This window comes from Talpa occidentalis, unplaced genomic scaffold (genome assembly GCF_014898055.3).
Source record: "Talpa occidentalis isolate TD23 unplaced genomic scaffold, MPIMG_talOcc4v2.1 talOcc4.10, whole genome shotgun sequence".
Lineage (NCBI taxonomy): Eukaryota > Metazoa > Chordata > Mammalia > Eulipotyphla > Talpidae > Talpa > Talpa occidentalis.
In genome coordinates, this window is record NW_023600993.1 from 104,559,343 (window position 1) to 104,574,462 (window position 15,120).

The window sequence follows — 15,120 nt, forward strand, 5'->3', positions numbered from 1 at the left end:
AGCCCAGCTCCAGACTCTGACATTCTAGTGCGTTCATCCACCAGGCGAGCCATGACTTTTATGTTGTTTTTTTTTTTCCTGGGGAAGTTCACTTCTGGAGACTGGCAGCATTGCTCTCCTCCTGGCAAAGACTTTTGTTCTTTTTTGGGGTGGTATCCCCTGTTTTCTGGAGCTTGGGCCTCCTTGTTCTGGGTGATGGAGCAGGTTTCTGAGACCCTCGCATATCTGCAAATGTCCTGTGTGCTGCCCTCCTCCCTGGTAGTTGTACTGGGTATAAAAATTGAGGTGGGAAATCACCCTGAGAGTTTTGAAAGTTTTGTTTGCTAATCGCCACCAGCTTCCCCTTATCTGGGGAAAGTCAACTTTCATTTCCAACTTTATTTTGATATTTTTCTGCTGCCCTATGTATAATTTTCAAGAGTTCATTCTCTCCCAGTTTAATATTAGTTGTTTATAGCCACCTGGTCTGGCTAGATGCATAACAGTTTCTTCTTGCTGAGGATATTATAGGTTTTTTTGGTTATTGTAGAGGATCCAAAAATAGTGATTTCTAAAAGGTTACCTTCTTTTCACTGAGCCTGGTAGGGTTTTTGCTGTTACTGTGCAATCCTCTACATTGCAAGAGCTGCTAGTCACTTCAGACCGGCTTTGTCTTTTGTTTTGGAGACTTTCTCCAAACACCTGATTATTCTGGCTGACCACGCATGTATGAGGGAAGCCCTGTAAGGCTGACGGGTCTACTCAGTGTGGGTTCTGTGAACACTAGCTAGGAAGGGACCTGACAGATGCCCCCTTGGGGACTGCTGGCTGGCACCTCTGTGGTTGACTTATCACGTTCCCATCTCCTGCCCGATGGCCTAAACTTGGCCACGAACTCTCAAGGAAGACGAGCCTATAGAGGCTCCCTGCCTTGTGTTGGAGCTTTAATTACTACCTAGATGTTCAGCGTCTGGTGTCTCCATGTCCCAAGGCCCCTGGTCAAACATCCGGTTTCTTACGGGGGTAGGGAGAGGATCTGGGGCTAGAACTCCTTTACAGACGTCCCACAAATCCTCCTGTTTTCAGCCCCAGCTCCTAACCTGTGGTGTCTCGCCTGATTGCTCAGCCTTCAGATTCCAGCGCCCGTGCTCTGGGCTCCTCCCCCAGTCAGTGCCTGCACTTGCTCTGCTCTGCTGTCAGCCCCCCTGTCAGCCCAGCAGCTTTCCTGACCTCAGGATGTTACTGAGTCCCTTGGAGTCTGTCTCTCTCCTGCTCACCATGTGATTTGGAGCCTTTCTCTCATTGTCTGTAATGTCTCTCGGCTTCAGAATGAAGTGGTGGTAAAAGGTCTGTGCCCCACCTGCCAGTGTCACCAGAAGTCTGGGGGCCTCCTCCCCAGGACCCAGCATGGCCCCTGGTCCATGCCGGGTGCTCCATAAATACGTGTAGGTCTTACCGGCACGTTCATTTTAACAGGAGTAATGGCCACCTACGTTGTGCAGGATTAAATAACACCAATGTAGGAATCATCGTGTTCAGTCATTAATTAACAATTCCTCAGAAGTAAATACAGCATCGCTGGGCAAACACCTGCCCCCACTGAGCTGACACTGACCTCAGAATCCGCATCCACTCCTCGGGTCACGTGCGAGTCCCAGCCGGCGCCAGGCTGGATGCTCCGGGCTCATCAGGAGGAAGCTCATTTTGCTGGGGAGGAGCTAGGGGGCAGGCACGGCGCTCAGTGAGGGTGCTCTGCAGGAGGCCAAGGGGCTCCCCGTTGCCTCACCCAGAGGGGGCATGAGAAGCTGGAGATGGACCCCCAGAAGGCCCTGGGTCAGGGGACCTGGAGCCCCTATTCAGGGACTACTGTTGCCCCTGGAGAGCCTGGCTGGTGGCAGGACTCAAGTGCGCAGAGCCCAGCTGCTCTCCTGCCTTACTCAGACCACACAGGGCAGCACCTCAGGCCGCTTTAGAGCTCATGGCACCCTCGGGAGGCCCATGTGGGCATCTACTTGTTGGCCCCGTGTTTGTGCCTGGGCGGTGCTGTGGAGACCCGGGCAGACCAGGGTGCTCTGCTCAGGGGTAGGAGGCTGGTGCAGGGCGGGAGGGGCCTGAGACGGGCAAGACCTTGCAGGCAGCAGGAGCACCGTCCCGCAGGACCCGAGAGGGCCGCGTCCGTGTGACGGGAGACCAGCAGGGAGGCTGCTGCCGGCCTGGGGCAGGGCGGGCGTGGGGAGCTGGTGGAGGCAGGTGGCCTGGAAGCTTAGAAGCTTCTCCTCCGGCCCACCTGCAGCTGATTCCCTCGCCTCCCTCTAATGGGGAGGAGGCGGTAGTCTCGAGGCCACCAGGAACTGCGATGGCCCCGGGACCCTCAGGCCACTGCCCCCATTTGTCCTCTGCGGCAGGAAGCCGCTGCCCCCCCAGAAGCAGGGCCCAGTCACTGCCCTCGGCTCTCACCCCGGCCAGAAGCACTCCTGGGAGATTAAACACATTCGCTTAGAGACAGCAAAGAAATGACTTCTTTTGATAACCAGCATCTGTTTGTTAATGGGCCTCTGAGAGCTGTATACAATTTAAACTTTTTATTAAAAAAAAAAAGCTCATTTGCTCTCCCGGGAGCTTGCGCTGTGAAATTATAAACTGCACGGGTTTTTTCCTCCCTTTTAAACGTGACTGAACATACAATGGAGAACATTAATTTTGTTTTGTTTTGTTTTGAACCAGAACGGCGGGGTTTGCTCTCCCCTCCTGTGATTAGAGCCGTCTTGGGCTCTTCACGGAGGGTCAAGCCTCACGATGAGGAATAAAAAATGCTGGAGCTCGGGGTCCCCCAGCTGCCCCCCCCCTTATTTCAGTTCAGAGTCTGGGAAGAGACCTTGCACCCAGGAGTGTAGGGCCTGTTGTCCTTTCTCCCGCCCTGATGTTTTCCATCAGCTTCTGCGGCCCCAGGACCATGGCCGGCGTGGCGGGGGGGTGGGGGGGCTGAACTCATCCAGTTGCGGGGCCAGGACCCTGCGCTCCCCAGCCCCCGCCTTGTAGCACGTGACGCTCACGCCAGGCTGCAAGCGGCTCTAGATGGCTCACCCCAAGTACAGCCGAGGAGTTCCACCCTGTCGGGGCCCAGAGCCACAAAGGGCACCCTGAGATGGAGGCCCAGCTGCTAATGACCTAGGGCTGCCCCTTCTCTGCCAGAACCCCAGGTCCTCGCGGGTGAGGGGCCACAGCCATCACTGCCAGGCCTTGAACTGGTGTTTCCTGGGGTTCTGCCAAGAGCCAGGCGCTTGCTAGAGAGGGTCAGCCCTGAACGGAACTTTCTCCTGACCCCCAAGCTTTCCCTCCCTGGAGGAGGCAGGAACAGACGGGCATCCGTGCAGTCCTTTGGGACAGTGGTCGGCGGCGGCATTGTGAGGACAGCACGCGGAGGGCCAGGACAGGCTGCTGGGGGGCTGCTGATGAGGGTGCTGGGACCTTGATGAAAAGAAGCCAAACTTCGCCATCTGGGGAGGGATGTTAGGGCAGAAACCACCGGCCGTCAAGGAGGCCTGAGTGTGGCCTGGGCCGGGGGAGGCCGGAGGGGCTGTCAGAGGGGCGCGAGGGGCGCCACAGGCAGCGGGGCGGGGGCGGGGCTTTCCTCCGCTGATTTTATTCTTTCACACGTTCTGGGGAAGACAGTTCACTTCCTTTCTCTAGAACCATAATCCCCTTGGTTGACTTTAATAACCAGCAAGAACATTTTTCAGGCTGTTTAATTTTATTAAAAGATTCAAATTTGATGATAAATGGCGGCGTGGTTGCCTCGAGCCTCGGGTACAAGGCTTGCTCAGCCACGGGCACCTTGGCGCCACCCTCCCTCGTCCCCACGGGGACCCCCCCCACACCCGGGTGCAGTAAATAATCAAATTATTTCTTGTGCCGTGGTAAATACTCCAGGAACACTGGTAGCTCGCTGAGGCCTACAGAGCATATTAATGTGGGTTTTTTTTTTTAAGAATGGGCAGGTAAGTGGGAGCAGTTTTAGCACTCATGGAGCCCCACGACCTGGCCGGGACAAGGGCTTCCCTCTGACAGCACATTCGCCTCGCAGGCAATTGCTCAGGGAGTGTGGTAAGGGCCAGAGACAGGAGCTGGGAAGGAGGGCGGGGCGGGTCACCAGCCAGCACCCAGTCCCCAAGCCCAGGCCCGGGGTGCTGGTGACCTTCACAGTGCACAGCCGAGGCCCTGGGGTGGTGGGCAGGGTCCCTGGAGAGGCACAGCCTGCCCCCCTCCCCTGCCCAGGGACAGAGCAGGGGCGTCAGTGTGTTAGTGTCCTGGCCGGGAGGCCAGGCCTTAGGCCTGCTCCCCGCTGACCTGGACGTCTCCCCGCGGGGTGGTCCCAGAAAGGGCGGGGAGAGACCCCCCTTGTCAGTCAGCGGCGGGGACTCTGGGGAGGCTCGTCTGGAGCCTTAATTACTTCCCAAAGGCTGGGAGCACCGCTGCCCTCCTCGGACCTGCCGCTGCAGCCAGCCCTGCGCCCTCCCCGCCCGGGCACCCCCTGGGCACTTGCAGCCTGGGCACGGGGCTGGCAGGCGGGGCGCGCCCCGGGAACCCAGCCCCTGCCAGGCCGCAGCAGCATCTTTAATCCACGGCCCGCGCGGGGTTTGTGCGGCTAAATCTGAATTAATGATCTGGAAACCCCCACAGGCTGGACGGGAGCTGCCGCCCGCGCAGACCCTCCCCCGTATCCCGGGGCGCGGAGAGAAGGGGGTGCCAGGGCAGGGGCCTGCGTGCCCCCTGCCCTGCGCCTGCCCCAGGGCCCTCGGGAGGGGTGCGGGCTTTGGGGAGCGCGGGGGGCGCTGGCGCGGGGGGGGGCGCTCAGAGGGGCCGGGGCGCCCTCCCGGGGGCCAGACCCGGGCGTGTCAGAGCCCCCCCAGGAAGGCCAGCCCGAGAACCAGGGGCAGGAGGGGGCGAGCGCGCGGCCCCCCGGTGCCCAGGGCCCGGGGGCGGCGGGGGCGTGGGCGGCGGCGCGCTCACACCGCACCAGGGGCGCCTGGAAGGAGGTGGGGCGCCGCTCCGGGGTGTCGGGGCTCGAGCCGTCGGTGGGCCTCTGCCCGATGAAGAGCAGGCTGCGCCCCAGGGCGTCGCGCTCCACCTTGAAGAGCTCGTACTCCACGTGCGGCAGGCGGAGGCCCAGGGGCCGGCACCCGCGGGTGGCCGTGACGTCCCGCTCGGCCCCCCGCGCCCAGCGCCCCGGGCCCCCGCAGCTGCCGGGCGCCGCCCCGTTGAGCAGCGCCGTGGTGGCCGCGTCGCGGGGCGTCACCCGGGCGCGCGTCACGCGGAACGCCAGCTCCGTGCCGCCCCGCACCGCGGCCGAGGGCGCCCCGCGCGAGTAGCGGCCGGCGGCGGCCACGGAGAAGGTGGGCCGGCGGCAGGCGGGGTCGGAGAAGTGGTGGTAGCGGCCCTCCCAGGCGCGGCCGCGCGCGCGGAACGTGAAGAGGCGCGTGAGGAACAGCACGGCCGGGCGCGCCTCGCAGCCGGCGCTCACCCAGCGGCCGCCCAGGCGCAGCGGCAGCGCCTCCCGCGCGGGCAGCACGGGCGGGTGGTGCTCGTCGGCGCGCGCGATGAGGCCGCAGGCCGGGCAGGGGCGGGCGTGGCGCTGCGAGAGAGGAGAGGACACGCGGGGCGCGAGGGGTGAGGGCGGGGGGCCCCTCCCGCCTGCCCCGCGCGCCCCACCCCCACCACACCCCACCCCACCCACACCCCCACTCCACCCCACACCCCCCCACACCCCCACCACACCCACACCACACCACACCCCACCACACCCCCACCCCACCCCACCACACCCACCCCACCCACCCCACCACACCCACCCCACCCACCCCACCACACCCACACCACACCACACCACACCCCCCCACCACACCCACCACACCCACCACACCCCACCACACCCCACCACACCCCACCACACCACACCACACCCCCACCACACCCCCACCACACCCCACTCCCACCCCCACCCCACCCCACCACACCCCCACCCCACCTCACCACACCCCCACCACACCCCCACCCCACCCCACCACACCCCACCACACCCCCACCCCACCTCACCCCACCACACCCCACCACACCCCACCACACCCCCACCACACCCTACTCCCACCCCACCCTCACCCCACCCCACCCCACCCTGAGCTCCTGCAGCCTCAGCCTCAAACGTGCTGTTCCCCTGGAACCCCGCCCTTTGAGGTCTCAGCGCAGAGAGCTTTCCTGGCCACCCCATATGAAGTCTAGGCGCCCCCTTTTTTGTTTTCCTCCTAGCTGTTCTCCCCCATTTTCTCCCCTCCCCACCACCTCCCCTTCCTCGGGCTGTAGGTGAGAAAGCCAGGGTGACCCCCAGTTCCTCGGGGCCACGGGGGGCTGTGAGTGGAGGGGGGAGGGGACGGGACCAGCCACGCATGGCAGCGTCGTGGGCGAGAGATGGAGAAATGTCGCTGGCGCGCGCGGGGCTAGGACTTGCCAGCGGCTGCCCTGTGGCCGCCAGCCTGCCGGCCCTGACGTCGGCCGTCGCGGCTCGTGGCCTTTCCTTGCCGCCCCCTGCGCCCCAGGCGGCCGGCCCACACTCCCCCGCAGGCTGGGGCTCACCAGCCAGGGCCTGCGGAGCCCCCCCCAGGTGCTGGACCCCGCTCCTGCGCCCCTGGCCTGTTCCCCCCGGCCCTGCCTCGCCCCCTCTCCGGGCTGGGCTCGCAGAGAAACGCAGCGCCAAGCAGATGCTGAGAGAGTCGCCCGGGAGCCGCCAGCCCGCCGCTTGGAGCCAGAAGCTCCGCGGAGGCCAAGAAGAACCAGGCGGGCCTCTGGGGGGGTTCGTGGTCGGGAGCCCCGCCGTGCAGGTGACTCCTCTGCAGGGCCGCGTGGCAGAGCCAGGCTGACGCGCGAGCTCCCCAGCTCCCTTCCTGGGGGCGCCGCGGGCCGGGCCACACCCGTCCGGCTCGGCCGGCTGGGAGGGCATCTCCGTTTCCTCCCCTTGCAGAGGAACAGAGAGCCGCCCCGAGACGGCGCCCGTGAGCCGCTTGCCCGACGAGCGGGGCCGGGAGTTTGGATTCAGAACGGACAGACCCCTTGGTGGGGCAGGGCCCCCCTTTTCAGGTCGCCACATTCTAGACACGTCATACCGGTCTCTGTGCTGAACCCAAATCTGCCTTGATTTCCATACTATGGAAAACTGCATTATCTGTAGTTCGGGGGGTTCTGACCCAGAGGATGCAGAGTCCCTGGGGGGCGCTGGAGCCGCCGGGCAGCCGGGGGCGTCAGGAATTGGCACCTGCTGAGAGGCGACGACTGAGACGCGGGCGTTTTAACCCTCATCCCAGCTGCTGTCCTGCTGCTGCGCATTGAGAGGACATGCCGCGTCATGCCACGATAGCCTAGGGCTGCTCCCCCTGCACCCCGAAGAGCTGTCCTCTGCAGACGGGATATCTGGGGGTACGAGTCGGCCCTGGGAGGCAGGCGGTTTCCTGCCTGGCAGAAACACACCGGGAACTGGCTTCTTGGCTGACAGAAGGGAGAGCTCCTCGGCGGCTTTTGAAGGCGCCCGTTGCTACCCCAAATCTTCCCGGCGTCACGCAGCCCGGGCCGGGCGGCACGTGTTCATGACCCAGGCCCGGCCGGCTGAGTTCCCGCTTGAGCCGAAGCCAGACGCTTCCTGGTTGAAGCCTGTGACGTAAAGTCGTGTCTCAAACAGCACATAACAGTTTCTAATTAACCCCCAGAGAGGACCCCAGGCTGAGATGATTTTGGTCGAGTGTTGGCTGATTGATTGGGGTTCTACATCCAGGCAATGAATTTGGGGATCAAATTGGTTTTAAATTAACTTCTAAAAACGTTCCTGTTTACCATCTGGTTTGGGTCCGGGGCAGGGCTTGGGTCCTGGAGAGCAGAAGGAAACGACTCATTCGTGACTTGGGGGGCTCTCGGCAGCCCGTCCTCCTCTGAAATTGTCCCCCTTTCCTGCCTTTCGGGGGTGGGGGGCGGCTGGTGAGCAGATATCCCGCTGGCGCTGCACGGGGGCTCGCTGGCCTGTGCTCTGCTTCCCTCCCGCCCCCCTCAGGAGTCCGCCCCCCAACTCCCGCGCCGCCTGGGGACACATGAAATTATCATCCTGCAGGCCCGGCTGTCCATCCTCTCTGCATTCGGAGCTCCTCGCCCGCTAATGAGGTGTGGGCCCCAGATCCTCTTCAAGTGGGACGAACGTCAGACCGGCCCCGACACTGGCTGCCGGGAAGGGAATAATGTTGAGATCACGGCGAGAATTCAGACGGATGCTCTGGGTGTGAGAATGTCCGCTTGTGCTGCTCCCCTGCTAGCCGGATCCTGGGTTGGGAGGAGGGGCGGAGGGGAGCAGAGGAGGGCAGGCGGCAGCCCTGAACCCCGGGGGTTGAGAAGTTACCCCATCCGCTTCTGTCCCGTGCGAGTCTGCATACAGTAGGACTCACCGCATGCCGAGCGACGTGAGGGCTGCCTCGGGCCCCCAGAGCACGTGACAGGAACCCTGCACCCTCCCGCCGTCTGCCTGGCCACCCGCGCCCCGTCCATCCTCGCCTTTGAACGATGCTCCTTGGGTGCAGTGCAGACATTGGGAACCCCTAGTTCTAGCCTCTCACAGGTGTGTAGGCAGCAAACTCGTGCTCACGCCCTCCCCGCAGCACCTCTCTTGTCTCCGCAGGGCCGGGGTGCTGGGCGGGGTGTGTACCCATGGCTGCTGTTCCTTCCTCGAGGGAGGCCAGAGTCCCACCCGGTGTCCCCCGCACGCTTTGGTCACGGTTCTGCTAAAACAGGGTCCCGTCTGTTCTTTCCCGTTGGGTTCCAAGCACCCGGCCCTGAGCCTGGCTTCCGGCCTCTTGGGTCCCGTCCTGGGTCCCCTGACTGCAAGTCCCTTGGGTGTCGTCTTGGGCTGTTGCCAGTATTTTTGTGAGGGGAGTCCCACCCTGCGCGCCCCCAGCCGCCTGGCAGGCGCGCTCTGCAGGTGAGGCCCCGCTTCCTCCCGCCTGTGCGCTCCTCCCAGGACAAGAAGGGGCGCCCAGCTCACCCCACAACTTCCTTTAAAATCTCAGTTAATCTACTTAAATGAAATGCACTTTGGGTCTCAGGGGTGCATCTCAAAGAGATATGGCTCCCCATGGCTCCCCGCAGGCTGTTGGAACGCGCTCCCAGGCCTGCAGGGCCTGGCTCTGCATTTGAAGAAGGTGGTGGGGGGCATGCCAGGGTCTGAGAAACGCTCTCTACCCAACAACAGTATGATGCGTGCCCCCTGGTTTGGGCTCCAGGTCAACAGTAGGGTTTGTGCCCCACCTGGAGCTTTTGCAGGGCCTGCTTGCCCTCCTGGGGCCCCAACTCACCAGGGCGCTCTGCAGTGGGTGCTGGTAGCCGGTGGGCCGGTAGTGCTGCCGCTCTGCCGGGTCCGTGTGGATGTCCCCGAGGAACAGCTCCTCCACCAGCCGGGGCCCTGCGAGGGGCTGCGCCTGCAGGCGGCGCTGCACGCGCACCAGGCTGAGCTCGTGCATGCTGAAGCCCAGGGCGGCCGTGCAGTCCAGCTCCCCGCGGGCGGTCAGCAGCCCGTACAGCGCCCCAGGTAGCCAGGCCCGGGCGGGGGGCAGCCGCCGGGCGCAGTCCCGGCCGGCCTGGGTCTGGTTGAGGCGCGCGGCGACGCTGAGCAGGGCGTGGCCGCTGTGGAAGACGATGCCCACTTTGTGCAGGTGGTAGTCGGCCTCCATGGCGCCCTGCGTGACCCAGGAGGCCCTGCGCAGGCGGACCTTGCCCTTGATGAGCAGGGAGTGGGCCGGCTCCCGGCAGGAGGGGTCCTCGTAGTAGAACTGGTAGGCTCGGAAGAGGCGGCTGGGGTAGAAGGTGTAGGCGCGGGTGAGGAACTCGGGTCCAGGCCGCACCTCGCAGCTGCAAGGGGAGGGCAGAGGGGGCACGCGCAGGCGGTGAGAAGCAGCCCCACGGGCCCCTCTCACTCGGGCACGTCCCCACAGACTCAGTGCCCCTAACCGGGCCACTCACTGCCTTGTCACCTCTGCAGGCTCAGACGTCTCCTTCCTTTTAATCCTCTTGCCCTCTTCAGCCCACACCCGCGGGCCCCGGGGCCCAAAAAGCACGCAGGGTTTGCACCCCTGGCCCTGGTTCCACTCCCATGTCTGTTCCTTCCCAGAGCACGAGCCTGGTGGATGCCCGCCAGCCAGTAGCGGGGCCTGGGTTGAGGAGAGGGGTCCCCTTTGCAACCACTTGGGGGCCTTTGGACAGTGGACTCAGGGAGGCAGGGTCATGTCTGTTCTTTCCCATTGGGTTCCAAGCACCTGGCCCTGAGCCTGGCCTCCTGCCCCCTGACAGGGTCCTCTGACTGCAACACTACGCCCGCCTCTGCTACCCTCATCCCCTCCCTCTCCAGGCCAGGTGCCCTCAGTGCCAGGGACAGGCTTCCTGATGGAGAGCAGGCGGCCGCAGACTTTCCTTGTGATGGTCACTATTTTTGTTTCTGTGGGCCAGGTAGTCTCTGTGGTGACCACTCAAGGTTGTGGCTGGGGAGCCAGAGCAGCTGAGAGGCTGGATGTACATGTGGGCGTGGTGGTGTGCCAATAAAACTTTATTTACAAAAACAGGCCAGGGGCCGGACTTGGCCCCCAGCCTCGGCCCCTGGCCTCTTCTGCAGGGTTGGGGATGGGGCAGGAGAAGCGACCCCAGACCCTTTGGTCTACTCTGGGTGGGGCAAGGCACTGCTGGGGTTGTCCCATGGAGGTTCAAGTGGTGAAATGGGGCACACATTCAGAGGAAGCGTAGCCAGTGGGTCCCTCCTTCACAGGGTTGCCCTACCTAGCCCTGCTACCGGGATTGCTGGAGCAGAGAGGAAACAGGTCTCACCCAGAGTGAAAACGACCCTTTTCACTCTCCTTTTAGTCTCCCTGATTGTGTCTAGGAGCAGGACGCCACTGGGCTCATGTGGCTGGAACCCCAGCGCCCCCTTTTCCCAGGGAGAGCAGCCTGGGAGCCGCGGCCAGGAATCAGTGGGACTGGAATCCGTTGTTTTGCTTTCATGGACTTTCTTTTTACAGTTACCCCCTGTGTGTGGCGAGCGGCTCTCTCCACATCCAGGGAGACCTTGCGCTTCCTTTAAAAATGATCAGAGCACATTGTAATGTGCGCTGTGCCCTGAGCCCAATTATGCCTCACGGAGCTGTGCAAATAAATGAGTATGTTTAAGTAAACAGACGTTTAAAGGGAAATCCTAAGGAAACACTAACGGGGAGGTAACGATGGAACAGGGCGCCGTGTATGCCGAGGGGGCCGAGGGACAGGCCCTGGAGGGGGCGCTGGTCTAGAGAGACGCAGCAGGTCACTCGGGACACCTCGTGGGCCCGGACGCAGCGTCCTTGCTGCACTGCTTTCAGGATGCAGCCAGGCCTGTCTGGAGAGCACAGAGGGAAACTTTCTAGGAAGAAAGTTCTAGGCATTTCTAGAAGAACTTTTCCTAAGTGAGCTGTTTGGGGGCCGGAGCAGGCTGCAAGCGCCCCCACCCTCCCCTTGCCCCAGTTCTGTCTCAGAGTGACCCGGCCAGCAATGCCTGGATGGGGGGGGGGCGGGTAGGGGTGCTGGGGAACCTGGGAGTGCATCCAAAGTGGCTTGCAGAACTCGAGTCCCCTCCACCCAGAGTGCGAGCAGATGTTTGGCAGCTGGGCTGATCGCAGGAGGTGCACGGAGGACACGAGAGTCCAGCCCTTGACCCGGAATAGGACTGGCCTGAGGGGAATGTGGGGGTGGGGGAAGGGCTAGGCCTGGAGAAGGTCACTGCCTCACTTGTCCCCCAACACCCACCCACGTGGGAAGGGGTCAAAGCTGCTGCCCCCACAAAAGAGGGCGGAGCACAGTCTGCTGGCCCCAGAGCCGCCCCAGAGCCCCCCACATAGAGGACCAGACCGAGAGCAGGCACCTGGGCCCTCTCCGACCTGCTGCCTCCTGACCGGGGGCCTTTGCCCCCGCAGCCCCTCTGCCTGCCTGCCTCCGGCTCTCTGGAGGGCTGACTCCTCTTCTTTCGGCTCTCAGGGGACTGTCACCACCTCTGAGAAGCCTTCCCTGACAGCTGTGGAAAGAACCCTCCAGGTCCCTGCTGTCATGTCCTGGGTTTTTATTTCCTTGGTTGCAGAACTTAGCACCAAGTCTAGCTGGGTGGGTTCTTTCCGTGCTTCCATGTTTAGCGGCTGGCCCCGGCCCCGCGCCTGGCTCACGGCTGCAGGCGGAGGCGTGCGCGTGGCCTCCTCTCTGCTCTGTCTGAGCCACAGACTTGCCCCGTGATTGTGATTTGGAGCTGCTCACTATCCCTGCCCCACTGCCCTGTGTGTGCGTGTGTGGCGGGCGGTGGGGGGTGGGGGCCTCCTGGACTCTTGGGGTCCATATCAGAGATGTGGACCTGAGATTCAGAGTGTGTGAAGGCTCCCAGTCTGGGGCCCGTGGGCCAGGGTGTCTTGGGGTCTCACCCAGTGGAGATCCAGTGTCCGTCCAGGCGCGGGGGCAGCAGGGCAGTGCTGGGCGCTCTGCTGGCCAGGGACTGCTGGCACGGAGGCTCCCAGTGCAGGCGACTGCCCCCTGCTGTCTTGGCCGCCACTGCAGTGCCAGCTGCAGAGGGAAGACCTGGGTTAGTGACCCCAGCACATCCCAGCACATCCCAGCTGCTCCGCTGCCCAACCTGGTCCCCTGGGCCACAGCCCCGCCTCCACCTCGGGTGCTCCCAGGGCCCCCCAGGCCCCTTAGGCCACCCCAGTGTTTGAGGCAGTGATGGGATCCCCAAGTTGGGGGGCCAGGGATCTGTCTCCCTGGCCAGGGAATGTCTCCCGCATTCCCAGGTATGCCCACGGGGAACACAGGCCTCTGGGGGGAGACTGTCCCAGGCCCCTGCAGGAGCCTCCCAGGGTGACAGGGCCGAGGCCAACTCCCAGGGCCGGGACCTGCCACGGATCATCTTTGCAGGGACCCGCACTCCTGCACGGGGCCACTCTGCCCCCAGGAGCAGACCGGCCCTGCCCCCACTGTGGTTCCACAGCCCTCCTGGGGCCAAGCTCGCCCACTGGCTGTCTCTGCCCTCAGGGGACCTGGGCTAGCACCAGGGGGTGCCCAAGCAGTGTGTGGCAGTCCCAGGGCTGATGCCTGAGTGGGTAGACTGAGCCTGACCCCTGAGCTGTCGCTCAAGACTTCGGGGGTGCTGAGCAGGGTTTGCTGACTGCCTGGATGAAGACTGATGATTGAATGAGTGAAAAATGAATGAATGAGTAAAAATATGGGGGCGGCACGACCTCCTTGCTGTTGTCCTGGCTCATCCTACTCCTGATTCACCGGCTTTAGCCGGTCACTCAGAAGTGAAAACAACCAGCCGAGGAGTCCAGGCTGGGCTGTGCCCGCACCTCCCCTCTGGGAGCACCTCCTAGGCCTTTGGGGCTCTCGGCTGTGCCCACCACACCCGGGGTGTCTGGAAAGAGATCGGGTGGTGGGAAACTGGAGCAGAGCCAGGACGCAGCGGTGGGCAGCCAGGCTGGACCCTCCGGGACCTGAGCGGGACACGCGACCCGTGGCCACTGCTCCCACCTTCTCCGTGCCCCCCCGCCAACCCCGCAGGGAGGCTCCTCCCCTGGATTCGATACCGCAGGTTAATTCCAACATCGCCAGTGTCAATATAATTGTGGGTTTGGGGGGCGGACGGCAGCCAGGGGGGGCGAGGGGCCGGTGCTATTTGCCTGGTGGAAACTCAAGTGACGCCATGAGCCGCGTAGCGGGTGCCCCGGCCCAACGCCCGTGTCCACACAGCTCGGGGTGACCAGGAAATTTCTGTTCAGAAGAAAACAAGCTTCACGTGCGGCTCCCGGGGGTGCGCGGAGGTGACGGATCCTCAGGCGGTGTGTTTCCCTGAGTGTGCTCTTGTTGTCTTGTTTATCAGTGAGAAATGAGGGTTTAATGAAGTGGGGTGTGGGCCGTATGGTCAGGTCTCCCGGCAGTCAGAGCCCACGCACCCCAAATGCGACGGGATCTCTCCGTGACAACATGGGCGCAGCCTGACACCGCCTCGAGGCCCTTCCCGAAGCTCCAGCTTCCGCCGCAGACAGATTAGCCAGTGATGAGTGAGCGCCGGCGGCGTCTCCACTGCCGCTTTTCCAGGCTTTTCCGTGTTCTCTCCCTTTTCCCTCCCCAGAAAAGTCTTAACTGAGAAGCAGCAAATGGCAGATGGCACCGTGGGCCTGGGCAGCCCCAACTTTTCACAGGGACCCGATAGACTGAGTTCAACACACGGGCCAAATTGATTTTTATCAGCCATGGATTTTTAATTAACAGTGGTGTCCACTTAGCGCCACCCATTATTCACTGCTTACCCACTAATTAAACATTATGCTGCTTTCGCACTCGCATGAGTGGGGACATTGGAAATTAGGTAGCATCGTTCAAATTACCTGCAGAATTAAATCCAGAGTGCCCAATCACTCAGCCACGCTCCTGGAGTTTAAAATATGATCAACTTGAGCTGATAAGTCAGATGCCAGCAACAGGCCAGGGCGCAGACCCCGCCCGGCACTGCCTGGGCCTGGGGCAGGACGTCGCTGAGCCTTTGCCAATTGGGATGAGGCTGGTGGTTCTGGATCTGCGCTGTGCTGGGGCCGTCCCGGGGGTGTCTCTGTGCGTGCCCAGCCCAGTGCGGTCACCTGTGCCTGCAAAGGCGCGCCCTGTGCCTCCATGGAAGATCTGTGGGTGCCCCTGCTTTTCAGATGAGGAAGCTGAGGTTCAGAGGGGTGGAGGAGCTCCCCCGTGTCACTCCACCCCAGAATGAGTCTTATCCAACTCAAAGAGGGATTTCAGCATGATCCACCAGCAGCAAACCCACCGTTTTAAAGTACACGTTTAAAATGCAGCGACGGTAAGACAGTCAGTCGCCAGGCTGTGTGGCCGCCCCCCACTGCTAGTTGTGGAAAAGGGCCATGGCCCGCAAAGGAACCCCTGAGCCCATTAGCGGTCGCTCCCCACTCCTGTTCCCTCGGCCCCTGGCAACCGCCGGTTTCGTCTCCATGGACGTGGGTGAGAAGCCTGCGGCGCTCTTCAGGGGAGCAGAGCAGCTCTGCGGTGGAGAGCTCG

The 15,120-nt window shown here is 62.8% G+C and overlaps 1 protein-coding gene across 1 annotated transcript; it reads right to left on the reverse strand.

Moving 5' to 3' along the window:
• Positions 1–1,620: 1,620 nt before the first annotated feature.
• Positions 1,621–13,662, reverse strand: APCDD1L (APC down-regulated 1 like). Its single transcript, XM_037501650.1, has 5 exons — positions 13,644–13,662; positions 12,486–12,624; positions 9,357–9,909; positions 4,990–5,611; positions 1,621–1,697 (listed from the first exon to the last, which is right to left on the reverse strand). The coding sequence occupies exons 1-5, from the start codon at positions 13,660–13,662 to the stop codon at positions 1,621–1,623; spliced, it is 1,410 nt and encodes a 469-aa protein (XP_037357547.1).
• Positions 13,663–15,120: the final 1,458 nt, after the last annotated feature.

Excerpts from the sequence above, each read along its gene's own strand:
- APCDD1L (XM_037501650.1), bottom strand. Across the intron at positions 9,910-12,485 it reads GGACACTGGATCTCCACTGG|CTGCGAGGTGCGGCCTGGAC; the intron begins GTGAGACCCCAA and ends CTCCCCTTGCAG. Across the intron at positions 5,612-9,356 it reads ACCCACTGCAGAGCGCCCTG|CGCCACGCCCGCCCCTGCCC; the intron begins GTGAGTTGGGGC and ends CCTCTCTCGCAG.